The sequence below is a fragment of the Orcinus orca genome, chromosome 15 (assembly GCF_937001465.1).
Source record: "Orcinus orca chromosome 15, mOrcOrc1.1, whole genome shotgun sequence".
Taxonomy (NCBI): Eukaryota; Metazoa; Chordata; class Mammalia; order Artiodactyla; family Delphinidae; genus Orcinus; species Orcinus orca.
This window is the reverse complement of record NC_064573.1, coordinates 67,265,544-67,287,033: the sequence shown is the minus strand read 5'-3', so window position 1 is coordinate 67,287,033 and position 21,490 is coordinate 67,265,544. Positions and strand designations below refer to the sequence as shown.

Here is a 21,490-nt window from a genome sequence, read left to right as displayed (position 1 = left end):
CCAAGGGCCTCAATGAAGCAGTAATGGGAAGGATTGGAACCCAGGCCCACCTGACTCCAGAGGCCCTGCTCTTTGTCCTCAACTCCCCCAGTTAGGGAGCCTGGGAGCTCACTGAGTACCCCACTCATCCCCTCCCTTCTACCTGAATCCAGGGCCCCACCCCCAAATTCCTCCATCACACTCAGGGCTTCTGCCAGGGAAACCCCAAGCCCAGAAATCACACACAGTTCTCTCATGACCCTTGCTCTCAATCCTTCAGGCCTCAGCTATGCCACCCCCTCTGAGAAGCTTTCCCTGACTGCTCACTTTCTTGGCACTCCACTGCCCATGTGCCTTTGCCCACAGAAGACCGGGCAGCCTGGCTCCCTCTCTGTGGTTGGGAAATTGAGGCCCTGGGGAGGTGTCTGGGGTCATCCAGTGAGACAAGGCAGAGCGGGGAGCAGGGCCAGACTCCTGACTCCCACACCAATGCTCTTCCTCCTGGCTATTCCAAACAGGAAGCCTTCATCTCCTCCACCCTTATCCCATCCTGAAAGTGGTGTCATCAGGCCCATGGGCAAGAGGGGGAAACTGAGGCTCAGCAGAGTTAGTGATATGCTCAAGGCCACAGGCACTGAGCCAGGACTCACCTGCTGACTCCCCAACCTCCCCCACCAGACGAGCTGAGTCAGGAGCCGCCGCGTGTGGCTCCCATGGCTCCTGGACTTGCCCCTCTACCAACCCTCATAAAATCGGCTCCTTACTTGGTGATGAGGGGAGCTGGGATTCCCGTCTTCTTCGTGGCTGTATTCCCAGCGCAGTCCTGAGCCTGGAACAGGTTCAGGAATTGTTTGTTGAATGGATGATGGAAAAAGGGAAGGAAGGGAGGAGTGCGGGTGGGGCGGGAGAGGGTGGTGTGGGCCGTTAAACCGCCTGCTCAGAATCGCGGGATGCCTTTTACTAGAATCACAGGGGCTTACACCAATTCTTCTGACTCCTGAATCTAGAACTCTTTACATCTGTGGGTCTTATGCCTCTTGGGGAGTCACCCACACAATCCTGCGCCCAGTTTTGAGGGCTCCTGGCCCACTAGAGCTCACCCACAGGCCTCCAGGAGTCGAGTCTCTGTACTGCAGGTTGAGAACCTTGTACGGGCTACACAGCCCTGTCCTGGGGACACAACTGACATGAACACACTTCACCAGAGCCTGAAGCACAGCACACTGTCTCGACCTTAAGCCTGTGTGGAGCTGCAGCCCCTGGCACACAATGCAGCAGTTCTGACACCATTCCTCCACCTCCTCCCTCCTCACTCACCTGGCCCACTGTCCCTCCCCAGGGGCTGCCACCAGCCAGGGACGTGCTGGAATGCTTGTTAATGCTATTTAAGCCTCCATCAGGCCTGGCAGCCTACGCCGTCAGCTTCCGGGGCAGGGAAGCCTGCATCCCACATCTGGGTCCCCCGATAACTCAGCAGGACCCTGCCTCTCTTCCCTCGACCCTAACACCATCTTGGTTGTAAGGGGCAGAGGATCGGCAGGGTCCAAGGCTCAGGAACTCTTCCAGTGTCCAGAATGGTGTGGCAGACACAATTGGTAACAGTTGTGTTTGTTGAGGGTTTTCTAAGCCAGAAATGGTGTTAGGCTTTTTGCATATGTTTTTTCACCAAATCTCAAATGAAGCTGGTCCTGTTACACCCCGTTTTACAGATGCAGAAACCAAGCCACAGAAAGGAGAGTTACTTGTCTGAGGTATCCCAGAGGGAGTGCAGGCATTCAGTCTTGGGTTGGTCCGAACTCGAGGGTGGATTCTGAACCATTAGTTACTGTTGATTGTTCCCCTTCACCTGTGTAGGCATCTGTCCTTGGAAGCCCGGCACCAGGAATGTTCTGTGTGGGGTGGTAGATTCACATTCATTACCATTTCTCAGAGGATGCAGAGTTTGCTGAACCTCAGCTTGTCTCTTCATTTGCAGTCATAAAATATTAAAGCCAGAAGATGCCCTGGTGACTGGGATTGTCTAGTCTCCACATTTTATGAAGCGGGAAGCTGAGGCCCAGAGATCCACACGACTTGGACAAGGTGTTCCCAAGTCACAGGTAATCAGGAACAAACCCAGGTCTCCAGATGTCATGTCAATGCTCCCTAAAATCAAAGAATGTGAGCTCAGGAAACAACATCCAGGGCCTTCCAGTCCAAGCCTCTCATTTTACAGAAGGGGAAACCGAGACTCAGAGGAGAGTGGGGTCTTCTAAGAGTGATATACAGGCAGGCAGGGTGTACCATCAATGGACCCCAAAGTTCCAGTTTTGTACTAGCAGTGACCAGACATATGAGATGACCTATCAGAGCCTCATCTGTGAAGTGGCAATAATAAAACCTATAGTATAGGCTCACTGTCAGGAGTATAAATGATGCTGGACCTTAGGCCAGCACCCAACACATACTAAGTGCTCAATTCACGGTATATTTTATTAACACTGGTAGGCTCTTGTCATTTTCCTCCTCTGCCATCTGCCTTCCAGGTCAAACGTTTCTCGGTACAGTACAGTGGGTAAGACTGTGGACTACTGCTTCAGCCACTTGTTAGCTGGGTGACTTTGGACTGGTTACTACTTTGTGACTCTGGGCTTAAAATGTCTCATCAGTAAACTGGGGATGGCAAATACAGGACCTACCAGGCAGGGCTGTTGGGTGATGGAAATAATACACGTGACAGGTTTAATGCAAAGCGAGGCATATAGTAAGTGCTCAACATATTTGAGCTACCACAATTACTTATTACTTTCATGGCCATGTCACATGTCTGTCACATCTCTGGCTGCAGGGCGCCTGCTCCACCAGGAAGGATCTGGTCCCCAATCTTCAGAACTCTCCAGTGTCAGGAGTGCTAACGCAGCAAGGGAAGGAGATCTCAGAGCTCTGCGCCTCCACGGGGACACAGCTCTAATTTCTCAGTGCCTGCCTGGAGACGGGAATTCTGGAAATGCTGGACGAAATTCCAATTTTTGCAGTTGTGGAAGTGTCCTGGAAGAGCCCCCCATTGTACAGGTGCAGAAACTGAGGTCTGGGGAAGGGAAGGTTGCTGCCCACAGATGCACAGACGCCCGGACACAGGCCCGTGGCATGACGCACCGGCGTCCTCGCTTGTGGCACCCCAGGGACGATGCCCTTCCCCAGGAGCCCCCGCCCCCGAAGAGCGCTGGCCGGGCCCCTCCCAGAGCCCCGCCCCCTGCGTTCGAGGCTGTTCGTCCCGCCCTTCCGGTGGTCTCTTGGCCTCTGTCCCGGCTTTATTTAAGACAAAGGGAGCGATGGCAACCAAGGCCGTCGCCACCTTTCTGCGGTCTCCAGGGATAATTTTATTTTTAAATAAATTTTATTTATTTATTTACTGGCTGCGTTGGGTCTTCGTTGCTGTGTGCGGGCTTTCTCTAGTTGTGGTGAGCGGGGGCTACTCTTTGTTACAGTGCGCGGGCTTCTCATTGTCGTGGCTTCTCTTGCTGCGGAGCACGGGCTCTAGGCGCGTGGGCTTCAGTAGTTGTGGCACGTGGGCTCAGTAGTTGTGGCTTGCGGGCTCTAGAGCTCAGGCTCAGTAGTTGTGGCGCACGGGCTTAGTTGCTCTGCGGCACGTGGGATCTTCCCAGGCCAGGGCTCGAACCTGTGTTCCTTGCATTGGCAGGCAGATTCTTAACCATTGCGCCACCAGGGAAGCCAAGCCCTCCAGGGATGCTTTTGACCCGATGACTTCTGACCAAGGCTGCTTGGGAGTTAGGTCTGAGTTGTAGGGAGCACTCCCGGCTTCTCCGAGCCCATGCTTCGGAGGAGTGCTCGACAGTCTTTGGAAGCCGGAGGGAGCGCTCGGGCATTTCCGGGCCGAGGGGCGAGGCTGACGGTGAACGCAGGCGTACCCGCCTCCGCCTGTAGAGTCTGTCAGGCCAGAGAGCCTGACAAATTCTGTATATCTTTTCTTCTTTCAGCCTTTAGCTCCTAATTCAAAGGTGGAGTCCCAGCTGGCGCGAGTCTGTCAGGCCAGAGAGCCGGCCTACGTATTAGTAGGCACAGAAACAGGCTCTGCAACCCTGGAGCCTCCATTACTTCCTCTGGAAAATGGGCTGATGACAAGTCTTGTGAGGCTCCAATGGAACCCCGATAAGTTTTTGAGAGAAACTAGAAGACACATTGGTAAATATCCACGCTATTTAACTTGCCTCAGTTTGTTCATTGTAATTAAGGGTAATTGTACCTTCCTTTCCTGTGTAAATTGTGAGAATTGCAAACTGTGGGAAAGATGCATGTAAAAGATCTGGCACCTTGTAAGCACCCGGTAAAAGGCAATGATTGTGATAATGGGCAAAGCACCCTCCTTGCCAAGACAGGAAATAAAGTCCACGTGTCTATTCCTGCTTCCAAGGACCTTCAGCCTCAGAACCAGAAGCAAGGTAGCTGTGAGCCCCAGTGAAAGCACTGGCTGGGAGTCAGACCTGCCACGGACCTCTTGGCCTCAGTTTCCTCATCTGTACAACTGATGGCCTTTAAGGCCCTCTAGCCTGGCTTCCTTGAACTCTGGGTTGTGAAACGCAGTCCAAGATGGCTCTAATTATAGATGGATAAGGTGGAGGACAGCCTATAGGAAGTCACCGTGGACTGGCATTTATTCATTCAACAAACTGCACTGAGGTAATACTCTGGTACCAGGTCCTAGGGAAGCAACATTGAATAAGAGATGCCTGTCACCCTTGCCCAAAGTACAGTTAGGAGACAAATAGCCTTTTAGAATACAGTGTTAGGCTAGAATGAGGGAAAGGCAGGGGGCTATGGGAGCCCACACGTTGCGGGTAGGGAAGGCTCCCTGAAGGCAGAGTTAACATGGAATAGTTAAAGCATAAAGAGAAGTTATGTAAATGGGGGAAGTGAATTTGGGGTGGGGGAAAGGATGTCAGAGAAGAAGCTCCGGGTACAAGAGATTATGGCAGAATCAAGAATTTCATGGAGGGACTTCCCTGGTGGCACAGTGGTTAAGAATCCGCCTGCCAAGGCAGGGGACACGGGTTCTAGCCCTGCTCCAGGAAGATCCCACACGCCACGGAGCAACTAAGCCCATGTGCCACAACTACTGAGCCTGTGCTCTAGAGCCCACGAGCCACAACTACTGAGCACGTGTGACACAACTACTGAAGCCCCCGCGCCTAGAGCCCGTGCTCCGCAGCAAGAGAAGCCATGACAATGAGAAGTCCGCACACTGCAACCAAGAGTAGTCCCCGCTTGCCACAACTAGAGAAAGCCCACACACAGCAATGAAGACCCAACGCAGCCAAATAAATAAATAAATTAATTAATTAATTAAAAAAAAAATTTCACGGAGGTGGGCCTGGAGGGCAGGAGAGATTTGGGCAGAGAGGGATGTGGGCAGGGGAGGGCATACCAGCTCTCTCTGTCCTTTCCATCCAGCCCTGCCCCCTCCAAAGCCACCGCCAGGAAACGTTCCTGTGTCCTTCTCTCTGTGCCTCAAGTGTTTATATCCCCACCATATGTTCACCCACTGCACACATCCTGAGTGCCCCAGTACAAGGACCACTCCCTGCACTCATGGGCTCATGGTCTAGGAAGGATGTGAAGGCACAGGCACCAGGGACTCCAGCACATGCCATCACCTAGGTCCCAGGACAGGCACCTAGGTGATGAATGGGGTTCAAGGCATCAGGAAGGACATGGAGGAGGAGGAAGTCTCGGACTGAAGAGATGAGGCGGGGCAGCATTCCCAGGAGAGGTCCAGTTGTGAGCAAAGACAGGGAGGTGGGACCGGGTGGCCGTGTTCTAGAGCCAAGTTTTGTGCTTGGCAAGTGATTTAACCTCTCCAGGCCTCAATTTTTCTCACCAAAACTTCTTAGAGTGGATGTGACACCTAAATGAGATAAGGTATGTAAAAGACTTAACAGCAGGGCTCAATCAGTGAACTTGGAAGGTTGGTCAAGGCCAGATCAACACAGGCAGTACTGCTGTAGGGACACTGGTTCAGGATGTACATTGCCAGGCCCCTCCACCAGAGATTCTGACTCAGAGGTTATGGGCAGGCCGGGGGATTTGCTTTGGTGACCAGCATTGTGACAGAATGTTTTAAATTTTTAAATAAAAAGCACATTTTCTCCACTAACTCCCCCTGAGAGAGCAAAGACCTCAAGGTCAGCTCTGTCTCCTCCTTCCTTCACCACTAACCTCCCCAGAAGCCAGAAGGCGGTTCAGGTGCCCAGCAGAGTTTTTACCGGCGTGTGTGACCGAGTGCCCGGTCCAGGTCTGCTATGGGCTCCCGCAGTCTTCCGTCCACCCATCCGTGGCAGGCGCCTGGCTCAGGGCCGAGGAAGAGGTTTTAGAAACCTACCTGGCATGTCTCCTTGCTGCTGCCGTTTGCTACTTTTGGGTGGTGCCAGGCTGCTGCCAAGCCCTGTGTGTCCTCATGCAGACTGACTTCAAAGGGATGGGCCAGGATGTGGCTGCCCCTCAGCAAAGCAAGCTTCATGTCCCCGGAGCCCTGGCTGTGCCCATTTGTAGGGGCCTCTTCTAAGGCCCAGTAACGCCTCATTTACCTGCCAACACCAACCATCAGAAATGAACCTTTATCCAACTGATAGTTCTCCCCCTAAGCCTCAACACCCCAATTTAAACTCATTGGCATAGAATCTTTCTCAAATGTACTATGCACAGCCTTCTCCCCCAGAATAAAGAGATGAAGCACCACGGAAATATTTTTTTCTGAGAGCCGTTGTGGATCCCAGGAAGTGCAGGTGGCCCTGCTGTGAGCCACAGCCCCACCACCACCTTGCTCAGTGACCTTGGCAGGTCACTTTCTCTGACTTAGACGTCCTCCTCTGTATTGGGGGATGACCCTGCGGACCTAGGGCAGTTGTTGCAGACACCACATACATAGGGGGCCAGCACACAGCAGGCAAGTGCTCAGCACACAGAGGTTGCCAAAATTGTTTTCTTGATGACTCAAGATCTACACTGTGAACATCAATCATGGTTCCATGACTGCTGTCTAGTTATCTGTCTCCTCAGGGTAGGCCATCCAGAAAGCTGCCAGCTGTCATTTCAACTTCCTGACTGTACTGCCTTGGGGGCCTCCTTCCCCAAGACAATGCCAGTTCTCAACCCCCCTTGCTTCCATCAAGATGCTGGAAGGAACTCCCAGAGCAAAGCTCCAGCCAGTGTGATGGGACCAGGAAAGTGCTGGGTCCAGTTCTAAAGCAGTGGTCCTGTGGGAACCTAGCTGGGCCTTCCTATGAATGTGAGAGGTGATAGCACAGTCTTGTAGTGGAGCATACTTGCTGTGGAGCCCATCAGACCTGGGTTTGAATCCCACCTTCACCACTTACTAGCTGTGACCTGGGGCAAGTTTCCCAACCTCTCCGAACCTCCATTTCCCAAACCATGAAGTGGGGATAGTAACCGTCTCTATTTCATAGGGTTGCTGGAATGAGAGAGGCCAGGTGTAAAAGAGGCCAGGTGCAAAAGCAGAGGTACCTCACAACTATACTCCAATAAAAATTAAGTTAAAAAAAAAAAAAGAGGGCTTCCCTGGTGGCACGGTGGTTGAGAGTCCACCTGCCGATGCAGGGGACACCAGTTCGTGCCCCGGTCCGGGAAGATCCCACATGCCACGGAGCGGCTGGGCCCGTGAGCCATGGCCGCTGAGCCTGCGCATCCGGAGCCTGTGCTCTGCAACGGGAGAGGCCACAACAGTGAGAGGCCCGCGTACCGCAAAAAAAAAAAAAAAAAGAAAAAGAAAAAGAAAAAAGAGATAAACAAAACCAAAAAAAGAGAAAAACTTGCATAGTGAAATTATGATGAGATGGACATTTTTGCACGTATGTAAAATTTCAGTTGATGTGTCATACTCAACTGAAATAATGATGAACATGTTTTGAAATAATGATGAATGAACATGACTGGTTCAAAGCTTTAAAGAAAATATTTGATGATCCCTGCAAAAATGTCAAACCATGCAATAATGCTTTTTTTATGAAATCATGTTAGTTAAAGCACAACTATTTGATTTCCATTACTGAAGCAAATAAAATGCATCCAAAAAAAAAGCAGAGGTACCTCTTCCCCTCCTTAGCTGAGAGCCTTGAGTCCTATTATTGCTTAGCCTCTTGCACTAGATAACAAGAATAAAACAGCCCTAGAGCGTGTGTAACTCCGAATGCCTCATGCAGTTGCTAGAACTTTTTCCTTAGGGAAAACGAATGAACCGTCTCACCCTCAGACTCGGGAACCACAGCCGGAGAATCATTCATCCATAATTGCTCGCAAAGGGAACCAGAGCGGGAGAGATGGGGCGGATCTGTAAATCCACCCACCAGCTCCTGACCTTTGTGGCAGAATTCAGCCTCCCACACGGTGTCATCCCAGGGCGGCAGACAGATGGGTGGGCAGGCAGACCTGCTGCAGGCTTTCATCAGCTTTGGGCCAGTCCCCTTGTGGTTACAACTATGGGCGGATACTAGGAGGGGGAGGCTTATGCAAAACTGCACGTAGTTCAGTTTTTGCTGTCTGTTTCATAAAGGGAGTAGGGGGAGGGAGGCTGCCTCCCCTTTACTATAAATCAAGGCCTGCAAAAATAGGACAACTCTAAGGAGCGGGAGGAGGAAGAGGGGAGGAGGAAAGGGATAAGGAGGACAGAGAAACTGGGGGTGGGGGAGAGATGGAAGAACGTGATAGAAGAAGGAACAGAGAGAGGGGAAGGAGAGAGAGTATGTGAGGCATGATGAGCACCAAAGAGAGATAAGGAGAAAGAGAAATGCTTGGCACTTCACAAATACATAAAAGTAATTGAGGAACTCAAAAAGGAAAAGGTATTACTGAGGTGAGTTTGCAAGCAATGCAGTGGGCAGGGCTTGAGCCCCAGCAAAGGTGACCGCGCGCAGCTCAGGCTGGCTGGGAGGCTCCAAGCCTGCGGCGGCCACCCTCCAAGGGCTGAGCCGGCCGGGAGCTGTCCAGATGCCTGGTGCTGAAATGACCAGGTGCTCTCCAGCTTCTCAGGCAGGACTGCTCAGGTATTCGACTACTTGTTAAACACCTACTGTTTGCCAGCCATTGTTCCAAGGGCTGAGGAAAGCTGTACTGAATAAGACAGGCAAAAGTCCCTGTCCTTATGAAGCTTAAATTGTATGGGAGGAGACAAGATAGTAGAATTTTCCATGTTAGAAAAGGTCAAGTTCTATGGAAAGGAGGAAGAGAATGAGTTTAGCAAATGCACCCCCAAACAGTGGTCACAGAGAGGTGACACAGTGGTGCAGGATGCCCAGGCTGGGAGTGAGCCCCCACGTAAAGGATATGCTGACATTTGGTCACAGGTCACAGAGGCTCTCAGCTGGGCGATCTGTCAGGGGCCAGACCCCAATTCCAGCCAGCTGCCTGTTCTCTCTCTGGGGGCCTCTCATTCCTCCAACCTCAGGCCATCTGGGCCCCGACTGTGCCTGAGAAATAGATTTCCACCCACAGTGTACAGCACCAGCTTAAACTTGGATGATTTGAGACCCTGTCACTGGGTCAACTCGGGCAACTCACTACCTTACTCTGGCCTTCATTTACTCATCTATAATAGGGACAGTGATCCTTGCCTAGTGATCCTTGCCAAGTTTGAGGAGGTACCAAAGAGAAAGTGGTGGCCGAGTTCTCTCTGCTGTACACATGGGGGGATTCCCCCTCACTAGGGTCTCATTCTTCAGAGTCCCCACTGCTCACCACAGGGTCTAATCCTGTAGACACTGAATGAATGAAGTAAGTGGCAGCAATGCTTGGCTGATATTCACCGAGGGCTGTACTGCTTTACCCTTCACACTGCAGCCCTGTTCCTGAAGAACACTAACCTTGGGGGTACGCAGGAGCCCAGATGGCAGCCCAGGGGGAACAGGGGCTGAAGCCCATGTCTGAGTGGGTTCTGCAGTGAGGGCCGATGTGGGCGACACTTGGGGACAAGAAGGGCCTGTGGTCTAATAAGTTTGGGGAAGTCGGCACCTCTGGGAGATTCCCAATGCTCATCACCACGTCCAGGCTCCAAGGGTTGCCCCAAGAGCCCTGTTTAACTCCTTTAACTGTGAAATTCCTCTTTTCCTCTCCTTTTTGAGGAACACTTATCACCATCCTCAAGAGGTTGCCCTGGGAAATGCTGCACTGGGATTTGGGAAGGACTTGAGAACCCTTGTCCCAGGGAGGAAATTTTAGAGGTTTATGGGGTTCTGAACCTCCGTGTTTTGTGTGTGCCTATCACATAGCAGGCACTCAGTAAACATGTGAAGAATGGATGAATGAATGAATGAATGAATATGTTGTTCTACTCACTTTCAAATGGTAAGAATTGAGGGCAGGAAGATGAAAGTGATTTGAGACTCAAGGACTCAGGGCAGGATCATTTTTAGTCCCCTCTAGACCACAAGTTTGGCTGGAGAACTGATGGAATTTATTCATCCATCCATTCATTCACCCAATGACAACTCGGAGTGGTAAGTGTGATGTGGTGGATTAGCACTGGGGACCATGGAGGGGATAACTGACTACATGTAGGGGTAAAATGGATGGCTTCCTGGAGGTGAGCCTGAAGGGCCCTTTGGGGGGCACTGACCCCAGGACTCCCACCCTCATGTCATTTTCCCCAGCCACATGAATCATGCTTGGGACTTCTTGCTTAGAATCTCATGTTTGTGGCCCCCCAGGCTTGGCAGAATCCATCTTGGCCCCTCCCCTCTTTTACCCAGCCTCTGCTACCACTCTCCCTTGCTGTCAGCTGCTTGTCAGCCTCCCCACACCCAGAGGATGCATCTGCATTATGCAGATGACTGAAAAGACCCAAAGGAACTGGGCTCTAATGGCAAGATTCCAAGCAGAATGACAAGTAATGGGGAGCCATGTGAGAGCATGGGAGTCCTCTTGAGCCCCCCAAATGCCATTCTCAGAAGCCTCAGACCAGACACTCACCTCCATCCTCCACCAACTGCAAAGGTGCCCTTCTGCCCCCTGCAAACTGGAGCATGGCTGGATCTTTAAACCTGGGAAAAATGCTTCATCATGTTCTGCTTCTCCATGCAAAACCAGAAACTCCCTTCCCCCTCCCTCCTCCTCCCCAGCGCACTCTCCTCCCTGTAAAACGTGGTTAAAGGGACAGCGCCATCACTTCCCCATCTCTGAGGGTCTGCTTAGAACCAGGGGTCTGGGAGTGAGGTGGAGGGCAAAGAGAAAAGAACTGGCATAGGTCTTTCCTAGGGTATTTTTCTGTCCCCATCCTGGGGATCCTACAGAATGAAAACCATGTTAAACTGGAAATGTAGTGGGGTTTGGGTTAACTGCCTGAGGGAGGCTCAGGTCTGGGAGGGGAGTCTACACTGACTCCCCAGGAGGTCTCAAGGTTCCCTCCTGGCATCTGGCATCTAGGGGTGTCCCTTCAGCTCCCAATGGAGAGGCAAGACAGCCCAGGTGTGTATGTGGGAGAACGTCACAGAAAACAGGGGACCGGATCCCTAGCAGAAGGTCAAGGGGCTGGGTCTCTGGCTGCCGGTGTTTCTCCACTGGATCATTCACCCATCCCTCCTCAGCTCCCTATCTGCATAACACAGGGATCAGGCAAGGGGGAGATAGCATTCCTCCGTCCCATCCCTCAAGGGAAAGGCAGAGGCTAATTAACCCCTTCCTCCCCAACAATGAGCAGTAGGCCCTGTCCCTGGTGCTGAAGCACCAGCCGCAGCGCCGCCCCCACTCCCAAGGCACTTGACAGGAGCCAAACCCAAGAAAAAGCCAAATAACCACCAGCTGTTGCAGGGCCCTCCAAATACCAGGGTCCTCTTTTCTACGTGAATTAGGGTTTATGGGGGTGAGGGACTCTGGTACCCTGAAAGCATCCCATCACTTCTCTGGGGGGGAGAAGGGAAATCTATCATGGCACCCACTTGTCTGTTGTGGGTGTTGGGGAGAGACTACAAGTTGAAGCTGAGGAGATGGGGAGGGGAGAGGAACAAAGATGGACTTCCTAGTTGTGGGAAAGTGGATGCTATATCCACGGGCAGTAGGAGGTTCTCCTCCCCCAATTCTGCCAGAGATCCCCCAAGTCAGAAGCTGCTGGGGGAGCAGGGGGTCTCAAGTTGCAGCCTGACCCAGGGCAAGGTCCTTTCTCTGTAAAGATGGGAAAACCGAGTGGGGGGGGATGGGGGACAACGTGTCCAAGGTCATTTGCCAGCAACTGTGGAGCTGACCTCAGTGTGCAGACCCTGGCCTGAGTGACTCCTAGCCCTCCTGTCACTTCCCCAACTCCCCACAGGCATCAACTCTCCCAGCTTCATGCCGAGTTCCCCGCAGCACGCCCACTCTTGGTTCTCTGACCCTCACACACCCTACCTTTACAGGGGACCCTCTGCCACTTCACTGAGGGCCCTCCTTGCTGGGGCCGGTTGTAGGGTCTCCTGCCTCCTATCCTGCGGAGACCACTGTGTCCCCCAATCCAGGCTTCCCTTCTCCATCCTCTGCAGTGTCTCCCACACGCCCAATTCAGGGCAGCCTTGTCGCCCTCCCCAACTCCAGGTCCTCCCCCTCTATTCCGGAGCCGGCTGCAAAGTTCCTTGAGCCCTCTCCTGGTGGCCCCTCTAGCTACTAGGGGAACAGTGTACCTCCACTCAGGGGTTTTCTACCTCTACCCTCTGTAGTGCCCACTATGCTTCCATTCAGGATTACTTTTCTCCCTCCCCTATTCCGGGCCGGCTGCAGACACTCTGCATCCCCTATCCTGAAGGTCTAACTATGAGGAAAAACCTGTGCTCCCTCTCATTCGGGGGTCCTCTCATCCTACCGAGTTTTCTATCGCTCCATCCCGAAGGCATCCTGCCCCTATTCCCATCAGGCCTCCTTGCCCTCCCCCCATTTCAGGCTCCTTCTTTAATTCCGAACATAGTAGCAGGGTCTCCCGACACGCACCAGGGGGCTCCCCTTCGGTCCACTCCAGGAGTCCTCTACCGCCTGACTCTGCTTCGGGGGTGCTTCTCTGACGCTGCGTCGTCGATTCCCCTCCACTCCTTGGTTTCCCTGCCCCGCCCCTCTCACTGCGGCGGAGCCAGCCGGCCCCGGGCCGCTGGGGGAGGAGGCGGAGAGGGCGGGGCCCTCCTCCCCTGCTCACCCCCCCAGCAACTGCTGAGGGGCTGGACCCCGCCGGGCTGCTATAAAAGGGCCGGCCGGCCGGGTGCTACCGCAGTGCCGCCCGCCCCGTCCCGGCCTCGGGTTCCCACTCCGCCGGCAGCCGCACCTGCTCCGGCCAAGATGAGCTTCAGCGGCGCTGAGGCGCTGCTGGGCGCCTTCGCGCCGCTCCACGGAGGCGGCAGTCTGCACTACGGGCTGACTCGCAAGGGCGGCGCGCGCTCTGCAGCCGGCTCCTCCAGCGGCTTCCACTCATGGGCGCGGACGTCCGTGAGCTCCGTGTCGGCCTCGCCGAGCCGCTTCCGCGGCGCGGGAGCCGCCTCCAGCACCGACTCGCTAGACACGCTGAGCAACGGACCGGAGGGCTGCGTGGTGGCGGCGGCGGCGGCGCGCAGCGAGAAGGAACAGCTGCAGGCGCTGAACGACCGCTTCGCGGGCTACATCGACAAGGTGCGGCAGCTCGAGGCACATAACCGCAGCCTGGAGGGAGAGGCGGCGGCGCTGCGGCAGCAGCAGGCGGGCCGCGCCGCCATGGGCGAGCTATACGAGCGCGAGGTGCGCGAGATGCGCGGCGCTGTGCTGCGCTTGGGCGCGGCCCGCGGCCAGCTGCGCCTGGAGCAAGAGCACCTGCTGGAGGACATCGCGCACGTGCGCCAGCGCCTAGACGACGAGGCCCGGCAGCGCGAGGAGGCTGAGGCGGCGGCGCGCGCACTTGCGCGCTTTGCGCAGGAGGCCGAAGCGGCGCGCGTCGAGCTGCAGAAGAAGGCTCAGGCCCTGCAGGAAGAGTGCGGCTACCTGCGGCGTCACCACCAGCAGGAGGTGGGCGAGCTGCTCGGCCAGATCCAGGGCAGCAGCGCCGCGCAGACTCAGGCGCAGGCCGAGGCGCGCGACGCCCTCAAGTGCGACGTGACGTCGGCACTGCGCGAGATCCGCGCGCAGCTGGAAGGCCATGCAGTGCAGAGCACGCTACAGTCCGAGGAGTGGTTCCGAGGTTCGCAGGCGAGCGGGGACAGGGAGGATGGGGCGCCCTCTGTTGGTCGGTCAGTGAGGGGAAGGGTGGCGTGACTTAGGGTGCTGGTGGACTCTGCATAGAGGTGGCTGGACTGGATGGTGCGCTGCTCAGCTTCCTCCTGCAGAGTGCATGCCCCTTAGTTAAAAAACAGTTTTACTCTGGGTCTCTTGTGGAACACCCCCCCTTCCCCCCAACTCTAGGTTCTCCTTTGGCCTTCTCCAGGGTCCTTATATCTGTCCTTCAACTCTGGGTCCTCTCTGCTCCTTCTCCCGAGTTTTGGTAACCCCACCATGAGGCCCCTCTTCATCAGGTTCCCTCTACTGCTCCAGAGCGGTGCCGGCTTCTAGTCGCTGGGGCGCTCTTTGCCCTTCAAAGTAACATGGCTTCCCTGTCCAATGCTGCCTGCCCCCTTTCTTGCACACTGCAGGGAACCCTATTCTGACACCTATCGGGCTCCTCCCCACTACAGTTGGAGAGGGTGGGTCATTCTCACATTCTTTCTCCCCAGGGGGACCACCATTACAACCAATTGGTGCCTGAAGCTGAAGTGGCTTGTGGGCCCTTTAATGTCGTTGCTCCCCTTCAGAAAAGCCGGGAGCCTCCCAAACCCATCTCCCTCCCCCAACTCCGTGCCACCCCGAGTCAGCTAGGTTGCAGCTGCAGCAGCTTTGAAGCTGTGCGCAGCACCTGCAGGGTGACTTTGACCAACACTTGCCCTCTCTGGTTTTCATTTCTTTTGGGGTTGAAAGGGGGGTCGACTAACTGGGCTTCTTACCCTGGGGAGCTCCATGAGCCTTCCTGAAACTGTCTGTAAAACTTCTGCATTGTTCTTGGGAGAGGGTACAGAGGCTTCAGTGATTTTCAGACAGGTCTGTGATCCACAGTGCGTAAGAATCCTCACCCACTTGGATGGTTTCTAAGTCTTTGCCAGTACTAGCAGAGAAAAACCAGAAAAGCTGTGATTTTGATGCATTGCTTTTCCAGTTCCTTCCTCTCCTCTGCAGTGGCAGAACCATCCCCTCCCCCATCTCTGCAGCAAGGCTCCTCCCAAAGCAAACCTCTCTGCTCTCTTGGGCGTTGCCCTTCATCCATCTCAGGACTTCTGGACCACCCAGCTGGCATCCCTTCTTCCTCCCCCACTCCCAAGACTCAGGTCCTGAATGTCATTATCTCAGGATTCAGGATGTCCACATTCAGGAGGTTCAGACTAGCCTCCAGACCCCCACTGGTCCCTGAAAAGTCTTCTGGGAACCTGCAGCCCATTGCTCACAGGGGCCAGGGTGTGGCTGCCATTGGCACAGGGGCTCCTGTGCTAGAGAATGCGCAACAAGGGGGAGGAAGGGACAGAGGAGCTGGCACGCAGGCCCCAGGCTCTGCAGTGACCTTGGTCTCTGCAAAGCAGAAACCTGCAAGGAAGGGGCTATGGCTACATGGTGGCTCACGGCGCCCTCATGCCTCTAAAGGTCACAGACTCATTAACTTGTTCAACCACAAGCTCAGAGTTAAGCCCCATGGGTCAGGTTTCACATATGACCCTCAGCACTGCCAGCCTTTGCTGGGGAGCTGAACCAGGAGGACCAGAAATGTGGGCTTCTTTTGCCCTGCAGAGTTTCCAGATCCTGAGTTTGGGGAGACAGTGTGATCTTTGGAGCCAGATAGACACTATATCTGAATCCCAGCTCTGCTGCTCAAACTGGCCTACCGGCCTTGGGCAGTGGTCATTTGCCTATCACAAAGGATACGGTGAGTTAAGCATCCAAGATGGCACCGGCACTCAGTAGGTCCTCAACCCACGTGTGTCACCTTCCAGATCTGGGCAGTAGAATCCAAATCCAGTTGTGTCTAACCCTGTGCCCTACTCCCTTCTCTCCCAGTGAGACTGGACCGACTGTCAGAGGCAGCCAAGGTGAACACAGACGCCATGCGCTTGGCACAGGAGGAGATAACTGAGTACCGGCGGCAGCTGCAGGCCAGGACCACAGAGCTGGAGGCGCTCAAAAGCACCAAGGACTCACTGGAGAGGCAGCGCTCTGAGCTGGAGGACCGTCATCAGGCTGACATCGCATCCTACCAGGTGGGCAGGGGTGGGGCAGAGAGCCAGATTGTCTCACCTGGTTGGGTGACCCTGGACAAGTCATTGCCCCTCTTTGAGTGGGGTCATCGTAGTTAAGACCATGGGCCTTGGAGTCAGACATACCAGGGGTACCAGTATGTCTTTCTAGCCGTGTGACCCCAGGAAAGTGTCTGCCTCTCTGACTCTGAATTCCCTCAATGCAATGGGGAAAAAAAAAGCCTCCTTTGCAGAGCTATGAAGCTTAAAGAGAGAGACGAACTTTTCACGTGAGGAGTGAGTGTGCTCAGCAGGGTCTTGGTCATAGTGGGCATTCAGTAAACAATAACCAGTGTCTATGAGTGAGGGTAGCCTGGGGAAGGCCTTGGCAGATACCTCCCGTTAAAGACAACCGCCAAAAGAAAATATCGCTTTTAAAGAGCTTATTATGCAAGTAATATATGGTGACTGTAGAAAAAGGAGGCAATAAAAATCAGCCATACTGATTCACTCCAAGCAGTGGCTAAGTGGCCTTGGGGTCAGGGGAGAAGCTTCAGCTCATATTGAGTGTGCTTCTGTGTATTGTCTCGGTCAACAGATGCCTCCCAAGCCTGTACTGTGTGGCAGGCACTTTGGAGCACTGGGGAAACGATAGGGAGCCAAAGCAGACAAGGCCGTGTTCCTACTGAGCCCTTTCTAAGCTTAAGATCTGTAAAAATTCACCCATCATCCCACTGACCTGTGATGACCATTGTTGGTGTCTGGTGTGTTTCGTTCCAGACCACTCCCCAGGCTGAGGTTATACACACAGCAGGAGTTTTGTGCCAGGTGGCTTTCACGTCCATGAATGAGATCCGTAGCTTTCACCGGGTGGGGGTTGGCCCCAGCACTCCTGGCTGAACAGGACTACGTTGGGTTTGCGTAGCCCGCCCCAGCTCCTCCAGTGCTGAGGGCCAGAATGCTGACTGGCGCGTGACATGTATGTGACTTCTCCTCCCCAGGAAGCCATCCAGCAGCTGGATGCTGAGCTCAGGAACACCAAGTGGGAGATGGCAGCCCAGCTCCGAGAGTACCAGGACCTGCTCAATGTCAAGATGGCTCTGGATATTGAGATTGCTGCTTACAGGTGAGGGGCCAGGGGGCCTTTGGGTGGTGCTTCTTAGAAGGAGAAGCCTTGGATTTTAAGCCCCACAGTGAGGTAGCCTGCCAGTCTTAGAGACAAAAAAAAATTTTTTCTTTTCATATTGCGGTGAAATGTATATAACAGAAAATTTACCATTTAACCATTTTTAAGTATACAGTTCAGGGGCATTAAAAATATTTACATTATTGTGCAATCATCACCATCATCTATGTCCAGACCGTTTTTCATCTTCCCAAACTGAAATTCAGTGCTCATTAAACAGTAACTCTCCACTCCCTTCCCTTCCCTCCCCCCAGCCCTGGCAACCACCATTCTAGCTTTTGAGAGACAAATATATTGAGAGTGACTTAGTTTCATTCGGACAGTGATTCAGAGGGTTAAAGCTCCTCACCCTCTTCCCAAATCCAGCCAGCTAGAGGTTGGCTTGGAGGGAAAGGAGGTACTTCAGTTGTCAAGGGCCTTCACAACTCTACCTCTTAGAGATTCCTAGCTCTCTGAGCAGTTGTTTCCTGGGGAAATAAAATAGGGGTGATAATAACAGTACCCACGTCCTGAGATTGTTGGGAGGAGGTGCTAATCCTGTTCCTGAGCTAATCCAGGTAACACAGGTACCACTGGGCTGCCACAGAGAAAGCCCTCAGTAAAAAGTAGCCATGAGAAAGCCAAGAGACCTCCCAGCTTAGCAGTTTCCTGCTAAGGAACAGGGCTGACCCCGTGATCCCTGGGTGATTTGCATGCCGTTAAATTTGCAAAGCACTGGTCTGTATGGGTAACCCCTACACTTACTCTGAGGTAGGTATTGCCAGGTTTTTTTAATTTATTATTTCACTGAAACAACCCTCTGAAGTTAGGACTCTTAATGACCCTGTTTTTACCAATGAGGAGACTGAGGATGAAAGAGTTTGAGTGGCTTAGCTAAAGTCACACATCTAGTGAGTAGGAAAGAGTGGAAACTGCCCCCACCATGTTCCTAAAACCCAAAGGATGAGACTATAAGGTAACAGGAGACCCTTGAAATTCAAATGGGAACATTCTAAGACCTCTTAAACCCAGGTTTATACATGTGGAATTCCTTGCTCATATTCCCACCTTTCTCTTGAATAACATTTTAGTTGAGGGACAATAAGTATAAATGTTGTTAATATAGGTGTTTTCTCTTGAGGTCCATTTTTCAGGAGAAAAATTTTATAAGTTGCAACCTTAGCTGCATTAAACAAGAGCAGTGCCATTAGGGTGTGGATTCTGGGTGGTCCCTGGGATGATCTGCTAAGTGACCTTCTCCAGTCTCAAAGTGCCCACCATTCACACCCCTTCCTCCACCAAAGTGCATATCACTGGATGCGGTGGACCTTCAGAGTAGCTCAGGAAGCCCCCTAACTTATTGATCGGCTCTGAGTTAATAGTAACGTGTTCCATTATCCATTCTGCAGAAAACTCCTGGAGGGTGAAGAGTGTCGGATTGGCTTTGGCCCGAGTCCTTTCTCCCTTCTAGAAGGACTCCCCAAAATCCCTGCCATATCCACTCATATAAAAGTCAAAAGCGAAGAGAAGATCAAGGTGGTAGAAAAGTCAGAGAAGGAAACTGTGATTGTGCAGGAACAGACAGAGGAGGTCCAGCTGACTGAGGAAGTGACTGAAGAAGAAGAGAAAGAGGCCAAAGAGGAGGAGGAAGGGGGAGAAGAAGCAGCAAAATCTCCCCCAGCAGAAGAGGCCGCATCTCCAGAGAAAGAGGAGGCCAAGTCCCCAGTGAAGGAAGAAGGCAAGTCCCCAGAAAAGGCTGAGTCCCCTATGAAAGAAGAAGCAAAATCGCCAGCTGAGGCCAAGTCTCCTGAGAAGGCCAAGTCCCCAGAAGGAGTGAAGTCTCCAGAGAAGGCCAAGTCCCCAGAGAAGGAAGAGGCCAAATCCCCAGAGAAGGCCAAATCCCCTGTGAAGGAAGAGGCCAAGTCCCCAGAGAAGGCCAAGTCCCCAGAGAAGGAAGAGGCCAAGTCCCCAGAGAAGGCCAAGTCCCCAGAGAAGGAAGAGGCCAAATCCCCAGAGAAGGCCAAGTCCCCAGAGAAGGAAGAGGCCAAGTCCCCAGAGAAGGCCAAGTCCCCTGTGAAGGAAGAGGCCAAGTCCCCAGAGAAGGCCAAGTCCCCAGAGAAGGAAGAGGCCAAATCCCCAGAGAAGGCCAAGTCCCCTGTGAAGGAAGAGGCCAAGTCCCCAGAGAAGGCCAAGTCCCCAGTGAAGGAAGAGGCCAAGTCCCCAGAGAAGGCCAAGTCCCCAGAGAAGGAAGAGGCCAAATCCCCAGAGAAGGCCAAATCCCCAGAGAAGGCCAAGTCCCCAGAGAAGGCCAAGTCCCCAGTGAAGGAAGAGGCCAAGTCCCCAGAGAAGGCCAAGTCCCCAGTGAAGGAAGAGGCCAAATCCCCAGAGAAGGCCAAGTCCCCAGAGAAGGCCAAGTCCCCAGAGAAGGAAGAGACCAAATCCCCAGAGAAGGCCAAATCCCCAGAGAAGGCCAAGTCCCCGGTGAAGGAAGAGACCAAATCCCCAGAGAAGGCCAAGTCTCCCGTGAAGGAAGAAGCAAAGTCCCCGGAGAAGGCCAAAAGCCCTGTCAAGGAGGAGGCCAAATCCCCAGAGAAGGTCAAGTCTCCTGTGAAGGAGGTCCCAAAGAAGGAGGAGGCAAAGTCCCCCATGAAGGAGGAAGAGAAAGCCCAGGAGGTGAAAGCCAAAGAGCCCCCAAAGAAGACAGAGGAAGAGAAAGCTCCAGCCACACTGAAAACCGAGGAGAAGAAGGACAGCAAGAAAGATGAGGTGCCCAAGAAGGAGGCTCCAAAGCCCGAGGTCCAGGAGAAGAAGGACCCTGCTGTGGAAAAGCCCAAAGAACCCAAAGCTGAAGCCAAGAAGGAAGAGGCTGAAGATAAGAAAAAAGCAACCACCCCAGAGAAGGAGGCTGCTGCCAAGGGGAAGGAAGAAGCCAAACCCAAAGAGAAGACTGAGGTGGCCAAGAAGGAACCAGATGATGCCAAGGCCAAAGAACCCAGCAAAGCAGCAGAGAAAGAGCCGGAAAAGCCAAAGAAGGAAGAGACGCCAGCGGCACCTGAGAAAAAAGACACCAAGGAGGGGAAGGCCACAGAGGCCAAGAAGCCTGAGGAGAAACCCAAAGCAGAGGCCCAAGCCAAGGAGCCCAGCAAGGAGGCCTCCACACCAGGCAAAGCCAAGGCAGAAAAGGCTGAGAAATCCTCTAGCACAGACCAGAAAGACAGCAGGCCTCCAGAGAAGGCCACAGAAGACAAGGCCACCAAGGGAGAGAAGTAAGGCAGGGAGAGAGGAACATCCAGAGCAGCCAAAGAAACTCAGGAGGGTCTGGGAGCTCAAGGGTCGGTGTAACCAATTTTCATTTTTTCTCCCTTTTCTTTAAGAAGAAACTCTGCTTAGACTATGGGCCCTCCTTCACCAAACAGGAATTTCTTTTAGCAATGTGTTAGCAAGAGAGGGTCCTTCCAAACCCCGGCCCCACGCCCCAAACCCTCCCTAGGCGATGGACAATTATGTTATGATAGCTTATGTAGCCGAATGTGATATATGCAGAATGCCACATGTAAACACTTGACTATAAAAACTGCCCCCTCCTCTCCAAATAAGTGCATTTATTTCCTGTATGTGCAACTGACAGATGACCGCAATAATGAATGAGCAGTTAGAAACACATTATGCTTGAGATGTCTTAACCTATTCCTGAATGCCTTCTGTTTTCCAAAGGAGTGGTCGAGCCCTTGCCCAAAGCTCTCTGTCCTGGAAGAGCTGGAGCAGGTGGGGCTGGGCGCTGGCCACTGAACCGTGCCAGGGCGCACTTTTCCACTGGAGTCCACTTTCAATTGCTTCTGTGCAATAAAACCAAGTGCTTATAAAATGAAAATGCTGCTGTTGTTATTTATTCTTTTCCCGTGGGCAGGCTGGGGGATGGGCGAGGGAGGTCTTGATCTCACTCTTAAGAATGCACAGGACTGAATGGGAATCAGAGGTCTTGTGCGGGTCTGGGACCAGTTACAAGGCCTCTCTTGGGCTATTTCCCGGGCACAAACCATGTGCCAGGCAATGTGCTCGGTGCTTTATCTTTAAAATCTTGTGGACAGGTGGCCTGGTGTGTGGTTTCTCA

General features: G+C 53.3%; 1 protein-coding gene across 1 annotated transcript; it reads left to right on the top strand.

The window, feature by feature from the left end:
- Positions 1-13,167: 13,167 nt before the first annotated feature.
- Positions 13,168-21,250, top strand: NEFH (neurofilament heavy chain). Its single transcript, XM_049698025.1, has 4 exons — positions 13,168-14,143; positions 16,039-16,238; positions 17,216-17,340; positions 18,789-21,250. Exons 1-4 carry the CDS (start codon positions 13,276-13,278, stop codon positions 20,647-20,649), a joined length of 3,054 nt encoding a protein of 1,017 aa, XP_049553982.1. The 5' UTR covers positions 13,168-13,275; the 3' UTR covers positions 20,650-21,250.
- The last annotated feature ends 240 nt before the right edge of the window (positions 21,251-21,490 follow it).

Coding starts and splice junctions, on each gene's coding strand:
- NEFH (XM_049698025.1), top strand. CDS start 13,276: ATGAGCTTCAGCGGCGCTGAGGCGCTGCTGGGCGCCTTCGCGCCGCTC. Junction 14,144..16,038: donor GTCCGAGGAGTGGTTCCGAG/GTTCGCAGGCGA, acceptor CTTCTCTCCCAG/TGAGACTGGACCGACTGTCA. Junction 17,341..18,788: donor ATTGAGATTGCTGCTTACAG/GTGAGGGGCCAG, acceptor TCCATTCTGCAG/AAAACTCCTGGAGGGTGAAG.